Raw genomic sequence first — 27,258 nt, forward strand, 5'->3', positions numbered from 1 at the left:
TTTTGACAGCACAGCTCGTATATAGACTTCACATCACTTGTCTTAGTATCCCATAATGCAAAGCATATATCCTTACGACATAATGCAAAGCATATATCCTTACGACATGTATAATGCTATTCATCATGGGAGGGATCACTAAGGCAAGTGATGTAAAGTCATTAGTCCCTATATACGAGTTGCCCATGAAGTTACTTCATGCACAAACCTTGTTTGCTTACACTTGGATAAAGGATTAAACCAAGAATATAATTTCCTGGCATCTTTAATTTATAGTATAATGTAACTGAGGGGAAAATTTTTGGCACTCTAAAAGATGCTCAACTTTAATTCTTTTTAAAACCCTTTTACATACTGTTTTTTTTTTTTTCCAATGTAATACTAATTTTTATCTAATTAAAACTAAGTGATGGTCATTTCCAATTTTAAATCCTCTGTTCACTCCTGTATCTTGAACCTGCATGAAGATATCACTATCAATAATAACATAGTGAGGCTTTTCTTATTTCTTGTCTTTCCTCCATGTGAACTTGTGCACATATTTATGCTGTATCATGGTGTTAGTAATTACTAGTCCATATCTTGGGCAAAAAAATCCAGTAGATATTTACCATTATTATTATTAGCCTTGCCCTTTTCTCCAAATTTTCACAAAACATTTTTATATTCCTAGTGGGATTCACTTCCTACTCTGCTGTTTGAATCTCCAAAAAATACCACTTTGTCCATTTTCTTTGTCAGCTGCCTGCTGTAGTGACTCAGAAAATTTCTTCACTTTTTTCTTAAGAAACGTTTCTGTAGGACCATAGACACAAATAAGTACCATTGTCCTTTTCCCCATTTTGGAGTTTGCCCACATAAGTCTACTTGAAAATGTCTTCCAATCAAAAAATTTATCCTCGTGTTTGGTGTTGAATGCTGTCGCTACTCCTCCTTGTCCTTGATCATTATTGCCTGATTATAACATCCTCTACTTATTATTTAGTAAGATCTCCCTTGTTTTTGTGTTCTTTGTTGCAGTGATGCCAATTATGTCCACATGGTAATTTTCCAGTTCTTCTGCAAGCTTGATATCCTTTCAGTTAATACTCTTCATATTGATATTGATGGTTCCTATCTTCAGTTCTACTGATGTTGGGTTTGTTCTTCTTCTAGATGTTGAGCTTGAGTCTATTCTAGTAGCTGACTTTTCACTGCTTGTTGTGATTCCCTGATGAGAAAATTATTATTACATGACACCTCCAGGGAGTCCAAAGACTCAACGAGGGAGGGCACCTGCTCTACAACTCTGTCTCCAAAAACTACAACAAACTGCAGTTACATCAATGCCATCTACCACCCACCACCACTACTAGCATTTTCACAGACATCCATGCCCACGGTGGGATTCGATTCCCACAGCCTTTTGGCTGGAGATCAGATACGTTAATAGAGTGGTTAATGGTTAAAAATATGTGGTAAAAATATATAAAATTAATAAAAATAGAAAAAAAAAACATAGCTCCCTTTATGTACCTTTTGTACTATTGATTTGCCTTTCATGATTAGAGAAACATAAAAATATTTTGAGATAAATATTTTTAATAAGCCATCAAAGGCTTGAAATGTACAAAGGCAGCAGGAGTAGGTGATATTCAGCCAGAAATGCTGAAGTATGGGGTATAAAAGTCTTACAGTGGCGGCACTGTATAGTTCAGAAGGCCTGGACCCAGGGATAAATTCCGATGATTGTAGTATAGTATAGCTCTCATGGTACCCATATATAAAAAGGGAAAGAAAACTGTGAGAATTAGAGGTATTTCCCTACTAAATGCTCCTGGGAAGATTTATGCCAGTATACTTGAGAAACGGTTGAGAAGAATTGTGGAAGAAAAGCTTGGTGAAGAGCAAGCTGGATTCAGGCCAAATAGAGGCTGTCAGGATTAGATCGTCACTTTACGACAAATAGTTGAGAAATCATAGGAATATAAGAAAGATCTATATTTAAGTTTTGTCGATCTGGAAAAGGCATATGACAGGGTGCCAAGAGAGAGAAGCTATTCAAAATGCTACAATTATGTGGTGTCAATTTGGCATTACATCAAGCAATACTTAGTCTTTATTTGAATTGTAAGTCAGCAGTTAGAATTGAAGGAGGTACAGGAAGATGGTTTAATGTTAAATCTGCTGTGAGACAAGGATGTACATTATCCCCTCTGTTATTCATTATCTATATGGATGACATTATGAAAGAAAGTGGTATTAAACATGATATCAAAATTGGAGATGTTAATGTCAGCTCTTTGCTTTATGCGGACGATGTTATACTTCTAAATAAACCCACTACAAGTCTGCAAGATTCCCTGACTAAATTGAATAACTCTTGTAAGAGATATGGTATGAAGGTCAGCAATAAAAAGACAAATACAATGAAAATAGGCAGAAACATTGAAAATACCAACTGCATTGTGAACAAAGAACGTGTGGTAAAACATTTCAGCTACTTAGGCATGATTTTTAGTGAAGATGGTAAATTAAATATGGAAATTGGCAACAGAATCAACAAAACCGGTATGGTGGGAAGTCAATTGAATAAATTCAATGGAATAAGAGAGAAATTAGTCGGAATACTAAATTAGCTGTATACAAGACAGTGTTCAAACCAGTTTTAACTTGTGGATCTGAGAGCTGGGTCAGAAGTAAAACACTTGACCAAAGACTAGAGACCGCAGATATAAGAGTCCTGAGAAAGATTAGGAGCATGAACGGATGACATCAATGGCAATATCATATTAAAAACAAGGATATTAAGGAAGAACTTGACATTGTCAGCATCCAGGAATGCATTAGCAGAGCTAATCTCAGGTAGTATGGTCACTTAAACAGAATTGGAGAGGAAAGATTAGCAAAACAAGTGTTCTCTGTCAGGTTTGCAGGAAAACGACCCAGAGGAAGACCAAGATATAGGTGGATTGATATGGTACAAAGTGCCTTAGACGATAGAAATATAAGATCTGATAATGTTGGAGTCTTGACAAGTAACAGACTGATTTGGAGGAAAATTGTAGATAGGAAGTTAGTAAGGATGTAAATTTTTCATGTAGTACTATCATATCCTATACACTCCTTGAGGGTACATGGCAGGAATTTGATGATGACATTTTTATTAATAAAATTATATTTTCTGTACAATCTACAATATTTATTTTAGGGTCATTTCAGGAATATATACATGTTATAGACATACTCACCTCCCTCAATGTTAAAAGCTGTTAACACTACTCTTATAAGCTGCATTATGTCTAATAACAATTAACCTGCCTTTTATGATTTGTGTGTGTATGGAGAGGTTATAAATTTGTTACATCAGTCCAGTTCAGAAATTCCTTTTTTGACATTCTGTTATTAATTTTTATAATCAGTTATGTGAAATGCCACTTTATATTAACATAATTTCAAGCTTAGAGTCCTGTTTATATCTGAAGTCTTGTTAATTGTGTTTAGTCTAATGTCCTGTTTTGAGGTGGAAATGGGATTTGTACAGAATCCTGGTTTGTAGAGGGGAGTACTCTTGGGTTTCTTGTTGATCTCTCATTAGTGTTGTAAACCTGTCAAAATTCAAGTGGCCGATAGCTGATTTATTTTTCGTTATTCTAGTTTTTGATCCTGAGATCAGTATTACAGCAGTTTGATACTTGAAGAAATTTGAGCATGTGCATCACTGAGATTATTGGATGTCTGAAGTAGCTTGAAAAAGTTTCATGTTTGTTCAAGATTTCCGGACTATGTAAAAACTAAATAAAAAAACTAATAAATAAAAAAAAATCAATAAAAATAGAAAAAAATAATCCTTAGTCTACCCACAGTACAAACGTACTATGAAATTTACAAATGAACCAGTCGTGGTTGGAAACCATTTAAAAAAAAAATGTCAGAATCAGATCATGTTTACCAAATCTTACAAATTTTGTGGTCATTATTCTTGTTTAGATTTGGTTGTTTTATTGAAGGATTTTCATATCTCTTTAAATTTTCTTTAGTACAGAACCTGTGGAACAAGTTAATGTGCCCCAATTAGTGCGTTTTCGATAAATCCTTAGCCCACCCATTGTACAAATGTATTATAGGTTTACTAATAACGTTTTGCGGGTGGAAATCACATTAAAAAAATTCTATATATATATATATATATATATATGAAAGAGTGATCATTAACTCGGTTAACATACATATTTTTTAAAAAGAATTGAATGACTAGAACCGAGATTTAAGTAAAAAGGTTTTAATATAAAAACACAACTAGTTTCGGCTTGTAACAGCCTTCATTAGGTGACATTATAAAAGTAAGAAAAAAGAAAAAACACTAAAATACTGAAGCTTAAATAAACTATGAACATCATAGAGTGTCTCATCATAATTGACGTTAAATTGTTGTGGTTATATTTAAAGCTGTTCTTTCGTTTGTTGTATTGTTGGGAAAGTACGTGCTGTAGCAGCTCGTGAACTTCAGTACATGATTTCAGCTGAATGACTATCTGGGAGGTTATAGCTCAAGTTATTATTTAGATGAACAGGATTGAAGATGATTTCCCTAGATTCCACGATTTTTCTCTCTAGTTCATTATTGTAATGGAAGATGTTAGTAGATTTTTCCCAGCAGACTTTGTGACTTTGGGTTTCATCATTAGGATTAGCCGAGAAAAGGATGTGACTCGATAATGCACTGGCTCATTGTTTCTTGTAAGTAATGTCCCTCATGTGTTCTTCCATACGCAATTCAACAGATTTGTCTGTCTGCCCAAAATAAGGAATATCACCATCACACAATATTTTATATACACCAGGGTATTTGAGATGATGATGATGACAAGGTTTTGGGTGACTTATTAAGAAACGGATCTTTGGAAGTGGAGTGAACAAGGTTCTGATATTGTATTTTCTTAGAACTTTTGCTAATTTATGTGAAACTGTACTTATGTAAGGAATAGATATATTGCCTTTGAATCTATTTGTTTCTTCTGAATGATGTCTAGGAGGATTAAGAAGGAATCTTTCAATGATTCTCTTGGAATATCCATTAACTTTGAAAGAAGTATTGAGATGGTTTATTTCTGTAAGAAGTTCATTTGGGTCATCCAGAAGAGAATGGGATCTATGTCCCAAGGTGGAAATTATTTCAAGCTTATGAGGTGGGAAGTGATGGGACTGACTATGCAGATATCTGTTAGTATGTGTGGGCTTTCTATATATCGATATTTTGAGTTTACCAGAAGAGCAGGTCAATTTGACATCAAGAAAAGGCAGGGAATTATCCGTTTCAAGCTCAGCAGTAAACTTATTACTATGATGTTGGCTATTGAGATGTTCGAGGAAAAGGGAGTCATGTCCGTGGCTCCAAATAATGAAGACATCATCTACATAGCATTTCCAAACTTTAGGTGTTAAAATAAAGGAAGAGATAGCCTTGGTTTCAGAATCCTCTAAGTAATTATTTGTGAGTACAAGGGATAAAGGATTACCCATAGCCAGTCCATGATTTTGTTTGTATATAGTATCTTGAAATCTGAAGTAACCGGACTTGATGCAGTGTGTAAGCAAGGCTAACATTTTTTGGATAACTTGTCCTTGTGTAATGTTAGAACTTCATCTGTTGGGACATTAGTGAACAGAGAAGTTATGTTCCAAGCTAGCCATGATTTCATCTTCATGGCTAGCTTGAATTAACTGTTATATCCTTGATGTATGCAACAAAATCTGTGGTGTTCTTGATAAAGGATGGTGACTTGCCTGAAAAACCTTTTAGGTATTTGGCAAGATATATTGAAAGGTTGTACATCGGAGAATTGATACCTTCTACAATGGGGCAGAGTGGGGTGTTTTCTTTATGGATTTTAGGAACATCATATATGCGGGGAATTAATGGATGGAGAGAGCGTAGGGATAAGCGAACGTTTCGGGATAATTCAGTGGTTGTTTTTAATAAGTTGTTTGTACGATTTTGAAGTTTTATATATAACTGGAAAAGATTTATATATATATATATATATATGTAGAAAGTATTTTTACCTTGGGTATAAATATGTTAAAGATACCAAGCAATTTTAAACCTGGTTTTACTCCATTTCCCAAGTAAGCAAACAGACTAAAAGTCATATATATATATATATATATATATATATATATATATATATATATATATATATATATATATATATCTTTTCCTCTCCTCATAATTTTTTATTTATTTTTTTTAAATATTTCCTTTATAAACTCTAGACATGCATGTCTAAAGTTTATAGAATCGCATATTATTCACTTCACTCCAGCATTTTATAGGATGTGCACATATAATATTACAAATGTAAATTATTAGTAATTTATTGGCAGTAATGCAAGTATTTCTATTCTCACCTGTTCTCTCTCTGGCTCTTATGTTTGCTAGTCTCATATGTTTCATTAATATTGGTTTGTCCTTTTACACCTTTTGGTATGTTAGATTTTAATGAGCTTGATTTGCTCCAATTATGTTATTCCCCACCTATATCAAAATTTATTATTATTATTGCATCCTTCATGGAGTTGGCAGACTCATTGTGTGAGGTTTATTTGACTGAGAACATATTTATCATACTGAATCTTAAAATCCTTAAACTCCTTGCATTAACAACATATTCTGGTAATGCATTCCATTTGCTGACAATTCTCTATGTAAAAAATCTATTTCTCACACCCCTCTTCACCACACTCTTACACAACTTCCAGGGATGCCTCTGTTCTCCCTTTCACCTTCTACTCTGTTTTTAATCCCCTGGATTAATCCAGTGAAATCATCTTACCAACTTAAACATCTCTATCATATCACCTCTTTTCCTCCTATCCACCACACTCTGCAATGCACATCTCTTCAACCTCTCTCTCTCTCTCTCTCTCTCCATAGCCAACATTCCAGAGTCCTGATATCGTCTTAATCATTCGTCTCTGGACTCCCTCCAATAATTTCACATCACATTGAAAACCAGGTGACCATATCTGAGCACAGTAGTCCAAGTGTGGTCTGACCATTGCTTTATACCATGGCAGAACCATTTCCTTATCCCAGATGTTAGAGTGGGCATGAATATTTGTGATTGTCTTTAGGTGGAAGATGAATGCATGTGAGACTAATGCCTTACTTATTGGAGGACTGAAGTGGCTTAAAAAGTTCCATGTTATATTAAAAAAAAAAAAGATGTATTAAAATTTTTTATTAAAGACAGTCATGGAGTAAGATAAGTGAGGCACAATATTTTTAATTTTATTTTTATTTTTTTGTTGGTTAGAATATTTCAGATTCGTATCCATAGTGGCACATTGACTTCAGGATCAACATGTATTCTAAAGAATGAAGCCCAATGATAAAAAAAAAAATTAAAATATTTACTGTAAACTTATATACAACAGATAATACATATAAAAAATAATTAAATATCTATTTTAAGAATTGCATAAATTAGCTTAATAGTATTCTCTCATACTCTGACTTTCACAGTTAAATTCAGTACTGTGATAACAAGAAATGCTTTATAAAACAAAATTGAACATAGCATTCAGCTAAAAAGTTCTGTAGTCTCATTTGGCCATAGGGAAATTTCCTTTGCAGCATCCATTTTATCACAGTTCAATATATCTTCCTTAATTTAATTTTTTACTCACTCATTCAGTCTATCTGTAAAATTCCTTAAATACAATAACTAAAGCTCTCACTTAACCAATATACTTGAATATGTCTTCCGGTTTCCTTAATTCATCTTTCTTTCAATTTTCTGAAGTAGGCATGAAGAATAATTACTCAAACAGTAGGACTACATTAACTGAGTATTTCCAATACAGGGACTTTTTTAATTCAGATTCGATATTGCTTCTTGGAACATATATCACTTGCCTTTCATTAAGCACAAAATATTCTCATATTCAATGGCTCGATATATTATACTGTACTTTAATTATCAACTTCAGAGTTTCCTATGACTACTCTCGTCTTCTTCCTAGCATTATTGTTTCCCAGTTGCAGCTGTTTTAAAAACATGTCCGTTACTGAGATTCAAAGTGAAACTTGAGTGACGAAATGGCTGCTGTTATTACAGTGTGTCTGTGCATGTTGTACAACAGTAGTAGTAACTCTACTGTAATATAAACGTACAAAACTTACATAAAATATCATCAAATTCCTGATATATATCCTCAATGGATGTATAGGATATTATAGTGCTACATGAAAAATTTACATCATTCCTAACTTCCTATCTACAATTTTCCTCTAAATCAGTCTGTTAAATGTCAAGACTCTGATATTATCAGGTCTTATATTTCTGTCTTCTAAGGCACTTTTTACTGTATCAATCCACCCATATCTTGATCTTTCTCTGGATCGTTTTCTGCCAACCTAGCAGAGAACACTTGTTTTGTTAATCTTTCCTCTCCCATTCTGTTTAAGTGATCATACCACTCGAGATTAGCTCTGCTAGTGCATTCCTGGATGCTGACAATATCAAATTCTTTCCTGATGTCCTTGTTGTTAATATAATATTGCCATTGATATCATCTGTTCATGCCTCTAATCTTTCTCAGGAAGCTCATATCTGCAGTCTCCAGTCTTTGGTCAAGTGTTTTACTTCTGACCCAGCTCTCAGATCCATAAGTTAAAATTGGTATGAACATTGTCTTGTATATAGCTAATTTAGTGTTTTGGCTAATTTCTCTCTTATTCCATATAAATTTATTCAGTTGATATCATCTGTTATCAACTGAAGCCATCAGTAGATAACATGAAGAATTCAGTAGGAAGTCTTATTCAGTTGAATTGATAACAATTCAACTGAATAAGACTTCCTACCATACTAGCTTTGTTGATTCTGTTGTCTGTTTTTCATATTTAATTTACCACCTTCACTAAAAATCGTGCCTAAGTAGCTGAAATGCCTTACTTGTTCTATAAGTTCTCCATTCACAATGCAGTTGGTATTTTCAATGTTTCTGCCTATTTTCATTGTCTTTGTCTTTTTAATGCTGACCTTCATACCATATCTATTACAAGAGTTATTTAATTTAGTCAGGGAATCTTGCAGACTTGTAGCAGATTTATTTAGAAGTATAACATCATTCTCATAAAGCAAAGAGCTGAGATTAACATCTCCAATTTTGATATCAGGTTTAATACCACTTTTCTTCATAATGTGATGCATATAGATAATGTGCATCCTTGTCTGACACCAGATTTAACATTAAACCATCTTTCAAAACTTCCTTCAGTTCTAACTGCTGACTTACATCAACTCAAATAAAGACTAAGTATTGCTGGATATAATGCCCCATTAACACCATATTGTAGTATTTTGAATAGCTTGTCATATGCCTTTTCCAGACTGACAAAACTTAAATACAGATCTTTGTTATATTCCTGTGATTTCTCAACTATCTGTCATGGGAATATAACAGAGATCTGTATTTAAGTTTTGTAGATCTGGAAAAGGCATAAAATATTGCTGTGTTATTCCCTAAGGATTACAATATACAGGAGTAGCAAGTTTGCTACTTAATTACATTTAATTCTTTTCATATCGCTACCGCTTAACCACATGGCATCTCTGATAATACTAAGCATATAGTTGCATTACTAAATGTGAACAAATCATATATATACTGTATATGTGTATTTTTAGATTATTTACCACATAACAAAACTTATTCCTCATTAAATAAAATTTTCACTAAACATATATAAAAATTTAAAATGAACATAATAAGCAAAAACATTTTATGTGAGATTTTTACAAGTAATTCAAATATACTAATAAAATATAGCATTGTTCTTAAATTATTGTTTTCTAATATATCCTGAAACAAACACATTCCTTTTGCTAATATATACTGATTTCATTATACTTGAAGAGCCCATCACAACATGTGGTGCATGTGCAATATGCAAACAGGAAATTGGGAATGGCATAAGATATTCTCTCCTCCCCCCATCCCTGCCTGAAGAACAAGGTCACGGTGAGAATTTTAACTCTCCCACCCAGGGCTGGCAGAAGTGGGCATGCGGGCGCCACTATGATTGGGGGTTGCTGCCACCAGGGAACGGTTCATAAGTTAATTTTTAAGAAACAAAATTTTTATCATAAAAACAAAAAAATTCTTAGAATGATCAATATTAAAATAAATGAGGCTGTATACACTGATTAAAAATTTAAAAAAAAATGTATATTGCCGCCTCTTTGATCAGCCAGCTGTTTACAATTTTGCAGCTAGAGCAGGCTAAATGCTTGCCTGCAGAATGTTGTGTCTACTGCAATCTATCTAAAGTGAAATGGTGAACAGTTTTTATGTGCAGAAACGAATTTTCGTACAAAACATTTGTTGCTAGTTAACCAGTCATATGGTATGCATCTCAGTAGGCTACTGACATTAGCGCAGTGCGGACTATTATTTCGTCTCTGTGTCGTGTTGTGTAATAATTTCTTGTGGGTATAAAATAGAAATGGAATCAAAAATTAAAAAAAAAAAGTTATCCGGTGCACAAAATCATAAGCGTCGTGCTGCGAAAGAAGCAGATATTAAGAAACAAACTGGGGCTCTTAATAAATTTGTTAAAATATTAAAATATTCTGATGCAGATTGTAACCAACTCGATACATCAGAAATCAGAGTTGAAGAACCGTGCACATCATCCAGTTTGCATGAAGGTACTATTGAACAAGATAATTGAACATGATTTAAGTGAAAAATAATTAGGATTTAGTTGTAGTTGATCACGAAACTAACATATTGTTAGTCTCTGTGAATTTAGAAGATCCAGGTGAACGGGGAAATATTGATGAAAAATTACGAGTTGTTTTAATTGAAATGGGGCCTGTTCAAAAGAAAAATATAATATATCTCAGATACATATGGTCGTAAATTTGGCGACACGTATTATAATAGAAAAATGGAAAACTGGAGCTCGTGCCAAGAACATGGCTCATTCATTCCAAAACTTTAAATTCTGTTTTTTGCTTTTGTTGCAAAGTTGTTGCACCTACTGAATCACCCACTGAGTCTTGTAGAAGGTTATAACGATTGGAGAAATGTAAGTACAACTTTACATAGACATGAGACTAGTTTAACTCACATGAAAAATTTCTTAAAATGAAAGGAACTTGATAAAAATTTAAAAAAACCAAACTACTATTGATTTCCAGACTCATAGCATGTATGAAATGGAAAAGAAACATTGGATGAGTGTTTCAGAACTCTTGATTGAAATTATAAAATTCCTTGGTAGCCGAAATTTAGCTTTTCGCAGATCATCTGATAAATTATATGAAAGAAATAACGGCAATTTTTTAAAATTAGTCGAACTGTTTGGGAAGTTTGATCCCATTATGGAAATTCATGTTGAAAGGGCCCTACAACGAAACAATAGAGTACACTATTTGAATAAAGACAGTCAAAATGAAATATTGGAAACTTCAAGTAATGCAATCAGAGATACAATTTTATTATAAATTTGAAAATCTAAATATTATTCCATAATTTTAGATTGCACACCTGATGCAAGTAAAACAGAACAAATGACCACTATTATTCGCTTTGTTTCCTGTGACAATGGAATTGTCAAGATCAGGAAAAACTTTTTAGGTTTTGCAGATATATCAGATTCCACAGGACGTGGTTTATATGCAACAATAATGGACCAACTGTAAAAGAACATTCCCATTGAAGACATGCGAGGTCAAGGGTATGACAATGGGGCAAATATGGACTCCAAAATTTGCTTTTGAACAAAAATCCTCTAGCTTTTTACATGCCATGTGCTGCTCATATTCTAAATTTAATCATTAACGATGCAGCCAAAGTGAATGTAGATGCAGTTAGTTTCTTTGCAATTATTCAAGAAATATACAATTCTTTTCATTCTCTTACAAATGTTGGGCAATCCTTTTAAAGTTCGTAAAAAAAAATTAACATTGAAACAGCCATCAGAAAGTGATGGGATAGTAAAATTAATGCAATCTGCCCTCTACGATATCAGTTAGGAGAAATTTATGATGCATTTTTTGAAATTTTAAATAATGAAAATTTTAATAAAGAAACTCAGCAAGAAGCACAAACATTATGTGCTAAAATAAAGGACTACAAATTTATTTGCTCTATTATAACTTGGTATGATTTACTTAACAGAATAAACCCTGTGAGTAAAATGCATCAAGACAAAAATATGAACATTACACTTGCTTTAGAATCTATCGAAAACTTAAAAATATTCTTACAAGAGTATTGATCAGATATAAATTTTAAAGAAGTTCTAAAAACTGCAAAATAACTGAGTGAAGAGGTGGATGGAGAATAAGAATTTAAAACTGGTACGGAAGTTCGATGACGAAAGAAGACACGACAATTTGACTACAAGCATCATGACGAAACGCCACAATCGGCAGAAGATAAATTTAGAGCGAATGTGTTTGACACTTCTAGACGTTGCAATGTGTTCGTTAATATAGCGTTTTGAACAACTAAAAGATATGATAATTTCAATTTCTTGTATAGATTACTAGAAATTAATAACGAAGATTTATGAAAAATTTGTGACGATTTAGAGATTCTCTTGAAGGACCGCGACAATAAAAACGTAAATGCAGTAGAATTATATGACAAGTTATGTGCTTTCCGGGATATTTTTTGGATGGATAATTTAAATATTCAAAAGCCCTTTCGATATTCTTAATTTTATTGTGTCCAATAATTTATCTTTCCCTAACTTTTCAATTGCTTTAAGAATACTATTAACCTTAACTGTTAGTGTAGTGAGCGGTGAATGTTTCTTTTCCAAGTTGAAATTGATTAAAACCTACTTAAGAACAAGTATGTCACAAAAAAAAAAGGCTTGTTAGTTTGGCGTTAATAGCTATTGAAAGTGATATATGTGTGGAATTAGACGTTAAGACCATTATTTCTAATTTTGTGAATATGAAATCAAAAACCTTAAAATTTTAATAAAAAAATTTCAAGTATATTTATGTAATTTAATTTATTTTTCTGTTATTCTGTAAAGATATTATTTTTTGAATACTTATATTAAATGTTCTAATTATTTCTGAATTCTTTTATTATTTTCTCATCTATCTTGAGTTTCTTTTAATTTCCTAAAAGATAGTTCCACTTATAAAAATTATTATAAGTTACTAAGAATTTAGTAACTTGTAAAATGCAAGAATTTTTTAAACTTTAGTTCAAATAAATTTTAACTTTAATTAAAATTCATTTTAATTTTGTTAGCGATTCAGGTCGGTGAGAAGGCTATAATCCCTGTATCATTATATTCACCAATTAAAGTGAAGTGGCTTTATCAAAATTTGCTTTAACTTTTTAGAATTTTTTGAATATACGGGTTTTTAACAATTATCCTGTCTAGTTAACACTCCCAGTTCGTTTCATTTAGCGAACCAACGTGTGGCTGTTCTGTCAAAATTTATTTAAGAAATTTCAAATAATTTAAATTTTTATTATCGTAAAAGAACCACACACTCCCGGATCGTTACAGGGGCGCTTAGATAGAAATTGCATGCGGGCGTCAAAGACCCTAGTGTCGGCTCTGCTCCCACCTTGAATGTGTTAAATCATTTCTAACAGAAAACCATTCAGCTTTTTCCCCAGCTTAGTTTGTTGTGAAGTTAGAGAAGAGAAGTCTGGATTATGGATGCTCAAATCTCCAAGGAAAATTAATTCACTTGTTATTCCACAAATTGGAATAACAATTCTTTTTCTCTACTTGTTGGTCAATGTCAATAGCCATATGAGCTAGTTTAGCAACTTTAGGAACATGCCTCTAAACTTTAACTCTATCTTCCAGCACCCCCAGATCCCTAGCTTCATCAGTTTTTTGGAGTACAAGTTCATCAATGTGACATAGCTTGTAATCGTTTTTTCCCCCCATTATTTTTTGCCTATACTCTCAGCTTATTTAAATTATCCTGCAAGCTCTCTACAACACCTGGATTACTATTACATTACCCAGTTATGTGTCATGAGCAAACAATTGCATATTTCACTTTAAATCATTTCTTATGTAATTTATTATGTACAAATTAAGCAGTAATGGTCCAAGCACAGAACCTTGTGGCACACTGATAGTCACTTGCTTTCTGATTAGTTCTGCTCCTTCATATAATGTTTTTTGATATTTGTTCATCAGCCACTCTTTTATCCATGTCATGAGTTCATGAGTTTCATATCCATCCCATTTGTTTCAGTTTGTATAACAAAGTTCCGTGTGATATCTTGTCAAACACTTGCAAAATCAGCAGTATCCATAAACCTTGGTCACTAGTCTGAAATATTGGCCTAGTAATCTAATTAGCTAAATAAATTTGGTTAGTCAATTATTAGCCTTTGGTATCAGTTTTTTCCACTAAATAACAATCTGAGTGATAATCAGTATCCAAGCATTCATACCAAATGAGCCTTGTATACATGCTTGAGAGGTTGCTAATCACCTTTCTCTTTATATATCTTCCACAGCATTTTTTCTCCCAGTTTCTGGTTAATGATGCTACTTATCTACCTATGCTAACTACTTATCCACCTGATTGATCCTCATTACTTTGGGTATACAGTCTGATGTTGCTTCCTTCATATAGCCCTCGATTATCTTCCATGCACTGTTAACATCCTTTCTTTATAGATTTTTGATGCCATGGCATTGTTGCATGCTACCTCTAAAGCTTGTCATAATCACCTGCACTGTAGTTCCAAATATATCCCTTCTTAACTGTAAATTCCACATTTTGCAGTCTGCCACATCAAGACTGCATGATCCCTAATTGGAGGCAGTGCATCCACCTTATTTATGGACAGATCTTCTGATCCTGTTGATGAGATTTAACATTCTCAGTACTCTAAGTACCCTCCATCATATAGAGCCTCCATAGTGCAATCAGCATTAACAATGTACTTTGGTTGGAAAGACCCTGAATTTGAATCCTGTCAAGAGTACAGAGAACTTTTATAAGGACTTTTCCACTAAAATGAGTTAGCAGGTGTCATATAGAGGTGACGGTGTTTTTACTCCCAGAAAATTTACTGACATAATATGCTGACCTCATAGATTTAGTTGGCTGCAATTCCAAAAACTAGAACACTCTCTCTTACATGCTGTTTCAACTAATTTCTCTTAGTAGATATATAAATTCCATTTCCTTCCTGCTATGTGATCTTTCTTCTTTCCATCTGTCTTTGTAATAGAAATCCAACATAATTACTTAACCTGCACTTTGTGCTAGTAATCCACATTCACCGAGAAGATTGTGTAAGTGCAAAGTCAGGAAAACTAAAGCTATTAGGATTTGTGTGTGGGGGGGGGATGCACCTATGAAACAAGAGAGAGAGTGTGAGAATGAACAAAAAAAATGCAGAACCTAGTCTCTTAAGTTTAGTGAATTCTTCCCCATGAAACAAACAGGAAAATTAGGAAAGTTACTAGTCTCTTAAGTGATTAAATCAAATGGGGTAATTAATTTGAGATGTGGAGGTGAAGGTGGCTGGGAGGTAAGGGGATATTAAAGTTTATGCATACTAATATTAGGTAGGGTAGCTCAAGTGGTATAGATGAGCACTTTTTTTTGGAAAGACTTGGATTTGAATTCCATCTACAATGTCAGGAACTATTATAAAGTCTTTTCAATCAAATGTTTAGTTAGCTAATCTTATACAGAGGTGTAGGGTTTATCACCTCAAACTTTTTTTTTGTCCCTCAAAGCAGGCAAATGAGCCCCATGAATACATAGATCTACAGTCATTAATGCTTGATCTCAAAAGGATTTAGCAGAGGAGTGGCATGCAGTCACATTAATTTGCTGTGATCCCTAATCAACAGGCTCTACCTGTCCTAAGGGATGGCTGGATTGAAAAAAAAAAGATTAGATAGATTATTCACTTTCATTAAATATGCCTCTTATCATTGAATTACTAAAAATTTTTTTTCTCACCCTCTTTTTCTCTTGTGCTTAGTCATACATTCTTGTTTCTTATCTAACACTCCTTGCCTTTTTCTCTTCTCAGCTCTTCCAAACTCTTGATGTTTTGATTCATGCTTCATTCCATAAAGGACTCGGGCTCCATATGATATACTATTTTTTTCATGAGGTCCTTTTTGTTCTCCTGACCCTCTGCTATTGTACTTTCAACATTATCACCAGCACTTACATTTTCTGGACTTCTGTTATTCTCTACTCCACTATCACTGGTTTTACTCTTTCTACACAACTGTCCTTCCAGTCTTGCTTTCTTTCACAAATCTTTCAACTTTCCTGATGAATACATCTCACATATACTACATCGAATACATATTCACTTCATCCATTAAAGATATCTTGGCTGCCAGTGATCTACTGCACATTGGTACCATACTGACAGTACCTACTTTAATACAAATATACAAGTTTTTCTTAAATGTTAAAGATACCAAGCTATTTTAAACCTGGTTTTACTCCATTTCCCAAGTAAGCAAACACATAAACAAGTCAAGTTTGCACCTGCAAGGGTTGCAAGTCTAGCTGACCCTACACGTAGTGCAAGACCAAGACAACTCATGGTAAAAGTAGAATAAGCTCTGATCACTAATCTTAATATTTACCCCTAATGCAAAGCACATCTCCTGGAGGAGATGTATGATGCTTTGTATTAAAGGCAAGGGGCCACTACCCAGACCGGTTTCGACCTACCATGAGTTGCCTTGGTCTTGCACTACGTGTAGGGTCAGCTAGACTCGCAACACTTGCAGGCGCAAACTTGACTTGTTTGTCTGTTTGCTTACTTGGGAAATGGAGTAAAACCAGGTTTAAAATAGCTTGGTATCTTTAACATTTATTATACCCAAGGTAAAATACTTTCTATAAGTTTTTCTTAAATCTAAACAACTCATTCTATCACACACTCATAAAAATCCAACAACTACAATAAGTTAAGTTAATACGATTAATCAAAATGTGAAAAAATTATTCATGTTTTAGCAGCACACTAAAGACAACACATGTCCTTTCATTAGCTTTAACTCATTATTAATATTGATGTTAATGAGAATTCACTGCACTTGCATTTGAAATAATGGAAGTTCATATGAAATAGCTTAATTAAACTTGGAAATGACATCAATAAAGCTTGGATGTTATTATTATTCAGCAAAACCATAACATTGCTTATTTATGTTTTTTAATAAATTATTTTCTGTTAAATGTGTAGCTTTATTGAACATTTTCCTATTTCAGGTGAATGGAATGGACGATTATATGCCTTAATAGGATTTCATAGCCTAGGCCAAATAAGAGCATTAGATGCCATCCGTTTAATAGGAATAGACTATCTTGTATTGTTTTCTTCTGTGGCCATCTTCATTGCATGGGAAAAGCTTGAAGCTCAGGATCATGTTCCAGAGGGAGAAAATCAGGATTTGCATTATAGTACTTCACAGTGTAAAGTGAAATTGAAAAAACATACACCATATTTCATAACTACAATAGGAGAAATATTAATATTAGTGTTTTTGCTAGGGTCAGGTATTCTTTTTCCATCACTGATATCGGCAATATATTTTTTGATATTTTTAGGCATTTGCACATGGCTTGCTTGTGATAACAGGTTAAGTAAAGGTTTCATATATGCTCGGATACCTTTAAGTTGCTTTGCAGCTTTTCATTTGATTGCATTATACCTCTACCAGTTTGATTACGTACAGGATTTCTTTCCAGAAAACAGTTTATATGCAAGGTAATATACATTTACTTGCACAGTTGATATATATATAAAAAGATAGACAGATTGATAGAGAAATAGATTTCCTGTAAAAAAAGTTTTGTAGTAATATAATTTGTATTGTGTTCAGAGAAATTGGAATAAATTATCTGTGAAAAACATGTTCAGTAATGATTTATATGTTGCATAAGTCACTATTTAACTAGTTAGTTCTCTTTCATTAAAATGATTTTTTTCTTCTTTTGTATTGTAACTGTAAATTCTGATAGCAAGGCTTATACGTTGGTTATTCATAACTATCATGCTTGTGAAATTACAATGTATACTGAATATTAATTAGAATAACTTTATTTCAGCAAAATCCAATTGCCATCATCAGGAGAACACACACAGGCACTAATACTTGGTAAATGAGGCAACCAAAGTTAGGCCTAGAGTCCTAATTTTGCACCCCATAGTTGTCTAAATTGGGTGGTCTTGGCCATGGGCTGAAGAACTGTGGATGTGAATAGCATATCTGCTTTTTAACTAATATTCTGTGGGCATGAATGCTTACAAATATCGATAGTTGGTAGAGGAATTTTTCTGATTGTTCTATTAAAACACATTGCTTTTTCAAACAATTCCAGGCTAGCAATAACATATTTGTCCCTAGAGAAAGGTTTCCAAATCATCTAATCCTTAACCTGGCCACTTACACTTTACAACAGATTTCTTAGAAACCTCTAATCAGCCTGAATCTTGATCTTCACCAAATTCACTTTTAATAATTCACTTTTTCCATTCCCCTGGTTCAAATGTATCCAAATAAACATTTCCTGAGGTAGTACTCGGTAGAGAAATTCTGTAATTCTCACACTATTTCAGGATGAGCACTTACCAGATTTGGGGTAGTTTCATTTACCCAAATTTGTTGAGGTTTGGAAATTTTCTCAGGGCTGAGGAAGATTCCAGGAATAGTCTTTCATATGTGTATTTTCTGCAGTGGAGTAAAGCAGTCTTCTTCCAGTGTATCCTGTGGTGGGTGTCCAAAGCATGGTCAGCAAGTCCAGAGTGGCCATAATTGTGGAATCCATGTGTTCCGAAATTATGATATTAGCTGTTGTGCCTATTTGACTGTAAGTTTGCACCTGCAAGGAACATGATAAACACCTGTGAGGTCTAGGGAATGTGGCTGGTCTTTGGTAGAGCAGATAAGGGATGCCAATTTTTTGTAGTTTGCATGAGTGGTAATGAGGTTGTATTTCTTTACTATTTTTGGATTAATTTTTTGTGTAGTGTCTGTTCTGGAGGGGAGTGGGATTGCAGTTACGGGATTTAATAAAATTGCATTTGGTTGGGACTGTAACCATTGGCTAAGAAATTGTTAAGAATGTAGTTGAGTTCAGTAGTTAGGACACTTTTTTCAGAACTGATTAATTTTCCCCTGTTATATAGGTTTTTATAATCTCGTATTGTTGGGAAGGAGCATGACTGTTGGTGAATATACAGTTATCAGTATGTACGAGTGTTCTGTAGGAGAATGCCAGGGATTCATCAGACTGGTGTGTAATCAGTGTAATTCTCACACTGATTACACACCAGTGTGTGTAATCTAAGGTGAATTGGATCATGAGATGTTTGTTTAGATGTGTTAAGAAAACAGAAAATGTTGAAAGTATCCAAGCAAGGTTGCCAAATGGAGAACACCTCATCTACATAGCATAGCCAAACAGCAGGTTTACGTGGAGCAAAGTTTAAGGCTTTCTCTTCAAAGGTCTCAGTAAGTAGTTGGTCCAGGGTGGTGAAAGCAGAAAACCCATGGCTATTCTGTCTCCTTTATCTGTTTGTAGAATTTCCCTTGTGAAACAAAATAGCCAGAATTTTTGGTGAACTGAAACAAGGCTGAGATGTTGGGAGGAAATGTGACTTGAATAAGGTCTAAGATGTCTTTAAGCAGGACATGAGTAAATAGAGAGGAAACATGAAAACTGAGTTAAGGAGGGCGATGATAGCAAATGACTTCACACACACGCACACAGGCTGTGTAGAAGAAATGGATTGGAGTTTTTAGATATGCGGAGTGTGTTTGGTGGCATCAAAGACTTGTATAAGACGGATAGCCTCTGATTAGAACTGGTTACATGTAAACTGCAAAGTTGGAAATTATGATCAGCTTAGGAGAATACTATCTTTGGTCCCCATGGTATCAGTTACTGAATGGGGAAAAATGTCAACAATGCATGAGAATCTTTGAAAAATGTGTGTAAATGAAGTGGTATCTGAATGTATCCCTACTGTTCAAAGAATAAATAGGTTGGGAGTGAAATGAATGTGTAACCTTATTAAGCAAGAGATCCACAAGAAAAAGATGTGGGAAGAATATCATGAGAATAAGAGTGAGAGGAGTTATGAAATATATAAAGCTCAGGCTGGAAAAGTAACGAGTATTGTGCGGAAAGCTAAATCGGAGTATGAAAAGAAATTGGTGCAAGCTAAAGGCAATCCAAAAGAATTTTATTGTTATGCCACAAGCAAAAGAAAGAATGGATGTGAAAGCATAACTTTTATTGAATGCAGATGATACTCTAATGTTGGAAGCTAATGAGATTGTTCAGTTAATGAGTGCTCACTTTGCTAAAATATATCAACTAGGTGTTTGTAACATGGTGCACAGTGCTACTGCTACGTTGGATGAAGAGTCATGAAAATGAGATTGAAGAGCTGTTGCATAACCTGGATAAGAATTTGTCAATTGGGACAGGTGGAATATCAGCCTGTTTGCTAAAGGAATGTTCAGCCGAATTGGCTAGGCCTTTCATGTGAATCTCAGCTCAGAAATGGAAGGACTGTATGATAGTTCCATTGTATAAGGGTGGTGCAAAAACTGATGTGTCTAACTACCAACCTATCAGTATCTCTGGCATGGTAGTGAAGATTTTAGGGAAGTTGGTAAGAACTCGCACACAGAAATGGATAGACAAAGATGCTGTACTCTGCAAGAAGCAGCATGGGATTACTAAAGGAAGGTCATGTTTTAGCAATTTGCTCATATTTTATAACAATTTTATGGCTGAGTTGGATAATGGTAATGGATACACTATGATAATGTTGGATTTTTCTAAGGCATTTGATAGGATACCACATGAAAGGCTGTTGCATAAACTGGAGAATATGGGGTTGAAATACAAACTTTTGACTTGGTCCAGGGAATGGTTGACAGATATCAATAAAAGTGGTATACAGTGGGTGAATCTGCCAGATTTAAGGTGACCGAATGGTGTGCCTCAGGGTTCAGTCCTTGGGTCATTATTGTTCAATTTATACATTAATGGCATTAGACAGGGTCTAACATCAGATGTGCAATTGTTTGTCAATGATGCGAAGATAGGAAGGGCAGTCCAGGTTACTACTGATATTCAGTATTTACAAAATGATTTGAATAGGCTGGACATTTGGGAAACTGAAAATGGCTGTCAGTTTAATGCTAGTAAGTGTAAAGATGTGCACTTCAGCATGATTAGAGTTCCAGCGGCATATTATATTTGAGAGATTATGCTACAAGAAACTGAGGAGGCAAGAGATCTTGGCATATTGATGGATAGGAATTTAAAGTTCAAAGGTCACATAGCAAAAGTTGCAAATACAACTCACAGGATAATTGCAATGTTGAAGCGAACCTTGGCATGTAAGGATAAAAAAAAGTCTTTTGCCTCTTTATAAGGCTTTGATAAGATCACACCTGGATCAGATGGTGTGCAGATGGTCTCCTGGGTTCCAAGGGGATAGAAGCTGTGAAAAGAGTGCAAAGAAGAGTTACAAAGATTATATCCAGATTATGGGATTTAGATTATGAGGATAGATTGTGAGTATGCAGATTGCAGACTCTTGTTAATAGGAGAAAGAGGAGTAATATGATGGAGGTCTATAAACTTTTGAATGGGTGTTATAAGATAGATATCATTTCATGAAATATTTCATTATATGGAAGGTGGGGAGAGAACACGGGGGAATCCATGGAAGTTAAGTTTGTTCACAGTCAAGAAAGTGGTAAGAGCTAGGTTTTTCTCCCAGAAGACAGTGAATTATTGGAATAGTTTACTTTTAGGGGTAGTGAGTGCATCTAGTGTGAATGAATTTAAGGGAAGGTATGACAGCTGGTTTTTGGTGATTTATAGTCTCCCTCGGTGAGTCCTTGACTCCCTGGAGGTCTCAAATAATAATAATAATAATAAAAACTGACTATTATGTGTGTTGAAGTATGATTTAAAGTGGGATGAGTTTTTTATGTATGAAGGAGTGTTGCCAGTATATTCTAAGAGCACTTTGGCTAAATGTTTTTGGTAATTTGTATGTGGGTGAATCAGTGTCATCCACAATTGTGTGTAATGGCACATTTTGTTGATGGATTTTTGGTAGTCCATATGTCCTGTGGCGGGGGGGGGGGGGGGCTAGAATTACCAAATTTACTCAAATATAACTTGCGCTTCTTTTCCCAAAATTTAAGTTAAAAGAAAATCGTGGTGTGAAAAAAACTGAAAATGGGTATGACTTACCAAGAATCTCCCATTCGCTATTGCTACTTCTGGCCTTGAGAGCTGTTTCCTTATGTGCATCATCAAAGTCATCTACCCAAATAGTGTCATCTTCTCTCCCATCCAGGGCAATCTAATGAGAAAGCTGAATGACTAATTAGAAGTGAAAGCAGAGCAAAATGGACAGCAATGCCAGTAGAGATAGAGCAGCTATGAAGACGTGCATATGATTGGTGCGGTATTAACTAAAGATCATGACTCAACGGCAAAGGCAAGTAACAATTGTTGAGTTGAAATGCTGGATTCTCTTCAAACGAATTCCAGAATATCTAAAACTGTCATAACAACATTCTCTGTATATAGTTCTTAGTTTTAACACATTCACGTAGGAGTGGTGTTTTGTCCGTTTATTGTTCTGGCAGGACTTCTCATTACCTTTTGTGTAGCACTTCCGCTTTGCTCAGGTTGAAACTTTGTGTGCTCAACTGGCACAAAGTTTCAACCCTTCTGTTCAATTTTATTGCTGCTTGTTTGCGTGCTGCCTCCATGTTGGGCTGGTGGGTGCATTCTCACGTACATTAGTCAGCATGTTAGTTTCAATTTACCAGTAGAATTTTATTTGAACTTAGCCTTTGTGATCTGGCTTAATGACATTGAAAATTTCAGATGCAATTGAACAAACACTTATTTCATGTAATTGAAAATTTGGACAAATGTATGGACAGTAGTTTTTAGTTAGATACTGTGTTTAGCGGTACAGCATACAATTTTGCTTGAGTCTACACAGCATAGTTTCTATGGGAGTGGGACATGTGATTCATTAGTTAGTGCTGTTTTTATTCCCGGTTGTCTCTAATTGCACTATTTGTTGACAAATATATTACACAGAACTACAAATGTCTCTGTATCTTATTTAGTGATACAATAAAACCATTTGTTTTTCTTGCATCTGCAGTATAATGGCAGTTAGGTTGGGCGTGTTGTTTACTGTGGCAAGCGAGTTATTATCGCAACAATGTGAACATGTTTAAGCTTTTTTTTTTCATGTGCAAGGTATATACGAACCTTTTTCATTTATTTTTTCATAAAGTAAAATCAGTGGTACAAGTTATACCTGAGGGGGGGTGAGTTATATTTGGGTAAATATGGTATATGATTTTAGTTTATTGGTGACTACCACAGACCAAGAGATGTTTTTTTAAGGAGCTTATGAAGTGTTCTGATCTGTGTATTGGTGGGATCATGGTCTAAAGTAAGGATAGTAGGTAGAGTGTTTTGTAAGCAGAGAGATAAGCTTATCTGTGTAAATGTTTTGATTTAAAACTACAGTGGCATTCCTCTTATCCACTTTTGTAATTACTATTATATTATTTTTTTATTTCTCATGAGCTTCATATTATTTCCTTGAGAGGTTGCTTTTTTGGTGGTTATGCATGTGTGAGTACACTGGTTACATCCACTAACTTAACATGACATCAAGAAAAGTTAGTGTAGCTCTGTCATTTCTAGTTATGACCATTTTGTGTCATTTTTGTAAATTTTATCATTTGTCTTTCCTATTGAATTATTTTTATGGATAATTTACATAAATTCACCCTTTGTTATGGCAATAAATGAAAGGAAATTCAAACTACACTTTTTAGTTTTGTGAAACGTAAAATTGAAGATGAAAGTAAGAGACCAGGAAGTATTACAAACATTGGTGTAAAGAGTTCCATTGTGTCATATAGTCGAGATAAATGAAGACTTGCTTTCCTACACAAATGCCTCAGGGAATTCAAATGGTTGTGCCACAAAGATGATATATAATGTATAAAAACAGAAATACTGGGATTGTTAACATTAACTATAGATTGGAATGGAATGATTTCCTTTCATCCTAACAGATGGTAGGGGCAGCATTGCTACCATACCAGGGAAGTGACTGTGAGCACGGTGATTTCCCATTGCCTTCCTTGCTGTGCTATGTCCTATGGCTATATCCTGTATGTTCACGGGTCCAGTTTGCCTGTTTGCAGGATGAAAAACCCCAGAATAAACTGGGGGGAAACCCTACTGTCCATGCCCAAGACCGGCTAACTCGGCTATGGCTGAGGAAGATCCTTAAGCTCTTCACGTCTCTGACGTGAATTGAACCTAGGACACTCTTTCCCCAGGCATATGATTGTGAAGCTTGCAGCCACTAGACTAATTGCACGAACAACTACAGATTATTATGTGATTTTTAAGGTGCTTTCAAAGTTGAGACATCTAGGGTTCATTCAGTTATCATTAAAAAAAGCTATGAAATAGACTTAGCTAGAAATCACTGGAGAAACATTGCTGCTTTCCGAAGAAGAATGGATTCTAAAATGTTTGAACACCTGAAATATCTTTTAATAATAATAGTAATAAAGTGCTTTTAAATTCAGTAAACCAATTAATTGATTTCAGAAACTTCAAAGGCCCTGTATTCAAATTATTGTACCTAATTTGAATTTAGCTATTTTAAACAGAACTCTTCTCTAAAGACTAAACATGGAATTTTTTCAAGCCACTTCAGGCCTCCAATAAGCAGAGCAGTAGTCTCATCAGCAGATAGTCCGTGCGGTTAGCCTAGTGGCTATGCACTTTGCAACCATATTCCTGGGGAAGGAGTGTCCTAGGTTCGATTCCCGTCGGCGACGTGAGGAACTTAAGGATCTTCCTCAGCCATAGCCAAGTAAGCCGGTCTTGGGCGTGGACAGCAGAGTTTTTTCCACCAGTTTATCTGGGGTTTTTCATCCCGCAAGCAGGCAAACCGGCCCCGTGAACACACGCGGATCTACAGTCATAAATACTTAACCCACCATGAGGGAGCTCAACTCGCCCCAGTAGGGATGGGGGAGAATAGGGAGGAAACTCCATATGAATAAATAAAAATCAGTAGATAATATTGAATATTATCTACTCATATAGTCCAACCACAAGCGAGAGCCGTTGTTGGCAGACTGCCAAGAAGAGTCAATTCATGTTGAAGGGGAGAAAGGTAATAAGGCGATGTACGAATTGGTCACCGATGCAAAATCACGTGCTTTATACATTAAATTTTCCAACTGTTATACAAGCAAAATAATTGCCACTTTAAAAACTACAGTGATCATAAAGGAGAAGTTAATTTTCTGACATAATAATAAACACTCATCCCACCATATGGATTGATTACAATAAATTTAGTTTAATCCTTTATCCAAGTGTGAGCAAGCAAAGTTTGCACCTGAAAATATCTTCAGGACTGAAGTAAGGTAGTACAACACCAGGCAACTCGTAGCAAAGGTGGACCAAGCTAACATCAATCCTATCTCAGTATCTCTCATAATGCAAAACACATCTCCTTGTGGATATGTATAATGTTATGCATTAAGGAAAGGGCCACTACCCAGACTGGGAGATACTAAGATAGCAGTAATTTTAGCTTGGTCCACCTTTGACCAAGCTAAAATTTTACGAGTTGCCGGTGTTGTTACTACGTTACCCCAGTCCTGAAGATATTCTTAGGCACAAGCTTTGTTTGCTCACACTTGGATAAAGGATTAAACTAAATTTATTATAGTCTAACCAAGTGAAAAATAAACTTTCAACATCTTTCTCTAAATCCAGAGTAATTTAATAAAAAGGTGGCACACCTTTTGGCAACTCCTATTGAGGGGGGGGGGGGGGAGTCCTAAACATCATGCCAAGCACTATGCAACATTTGGACAGTATCTATTATACTTTGCTTTGAACGCATTCACAGTCATGACTCTCATAACAGACTCTGGCAGCCTATTCCACTCATTCACCACTCTCCAAGCAAAAATTCTGGTTCTAACACCCTTGCTAACTACGCTCTTGCTCAATTTCCAAGAATGACCCCTAGTTCTCCCATCACCAGACCTGTTCTGAAAAATTTTCTCTGTATTAATCTTGTAAAAACCCTTCAGTAATTTGGATGTCTCAATCATATCACCCCTTTTCTTCCCATCAACCAATTTCTGTAACCCATAAATCTTCCAGTGGTTCTCATTAGGTTCATTCCATAGTCCTGCTACCATCTTGGTCGTTTGCCTCTTGATCCTCTCCACCTCTTTCTCATCGCCAAGAAACCTAGGTTACCAGACCTGCACACAGTAGTCAAGATGGAGGGGTCTTATCAAGGCATGATAAAGAGAAATAATAAGCTACTTGTTGCTGCTTGTCAAAGTATTCTTCAGTAACTAACTAATTTGATGAGCTGCATTGGCCACTTTTGCTGACTTCAACTCCTTATCTATTGACATTTACAAATCTCTGGGTCAATTTCCTGGAGTACAGTTCCTTCGGTGTGGTATACAGTTGGTAATCTTTTCATCCCAAAAGGCATAACGTTACACTTTGCAACATTAAACTGACATCCATTCTCCTTGCCTAGACTGCTAGTCTATCCAAGTCATCTGGCAAAATATTAACATCAATTGTATTAACTATTGCTCTATCCAATTTTGCATCATCAGCAAATAGCATTTGGTTAGTTAATCTTGTATATTGCCTTGTTTTTTTTCTCTCTTCTCTCTGAGTTCATGCTAACTTACCTGGGAACTTTCGATATTTTTGATATTTTTTGATAAATTTGTATCATAATAATTAATTTTTCATTTCAGATCCCAATAGTCTTAACAAACATACAACTTAATTAGAAGAAACACACGTATAAACCACAGTGAAAATTATTTAATTGTAAATATTTCATCCTAAGTATCTTAGGACATCATCAGTACAGTATTTAAACAAAAATTAGGAATAACATACAGTTAGGGCGCATGATTACAATAGAATCTCATGAAAACGTGCATAATGTGCTAAAGTAGTACAAAAAAAAAAAAACGTTAATTATTTAACACAGTTTTGTATGATAATTTCCCATACTTTAGGAATAGTAAGAATGTCGTTGCGGTTTAGGTTTGGTCTGTGTATTAGGGCTTCAGAACTTTCTTTGTATAAACGTTCATGTTTAAATATAGATCTA

General features: G+C 34.6%; 1 protein-coding gene across 3 annotated transcripts in view; it reads left to right on the forward strand.

The window, feature by feature from the left end:
* Positions 1–27,258, forward strand: part of Piezo (piezo type mechanosensitive ion channel component) — a 1,325,935-nt gene that overhangs the window by 175,039 nt on the left and 1,123,638 nt on the right. For all 3 annotated transcript variants that reach the window (XM_090398322.1, XM_090398324.1, XM_090398323.1), the window contains exon 5: positions 17,259–17,757. In XM_090398322.1, coding sequence (XP_090254448.1) covers positions 17,259–17,757 — 499 coding nt within the window. The remainder of the gene's footprint in view (positions 1–17,258; positions 17,758–27,258) is intronic.

This window comes from Typopeltis vanoorti, chromosome 9, assembly GCF_054136105.1.
Source record: "Typopeltis vanoorti isolate ZY-2024b chromosome 9, IOZ_Tvanoo_1.0, whole genome shotgun sequence".
Taxonomy (NCBI): domain Eukaryota; kingdom Metazoa; phylum Arthropoda; class Arachnida; order Uropygi; family Thelyphonidae; genus Typopeltis; species Typopeltis vanoorti.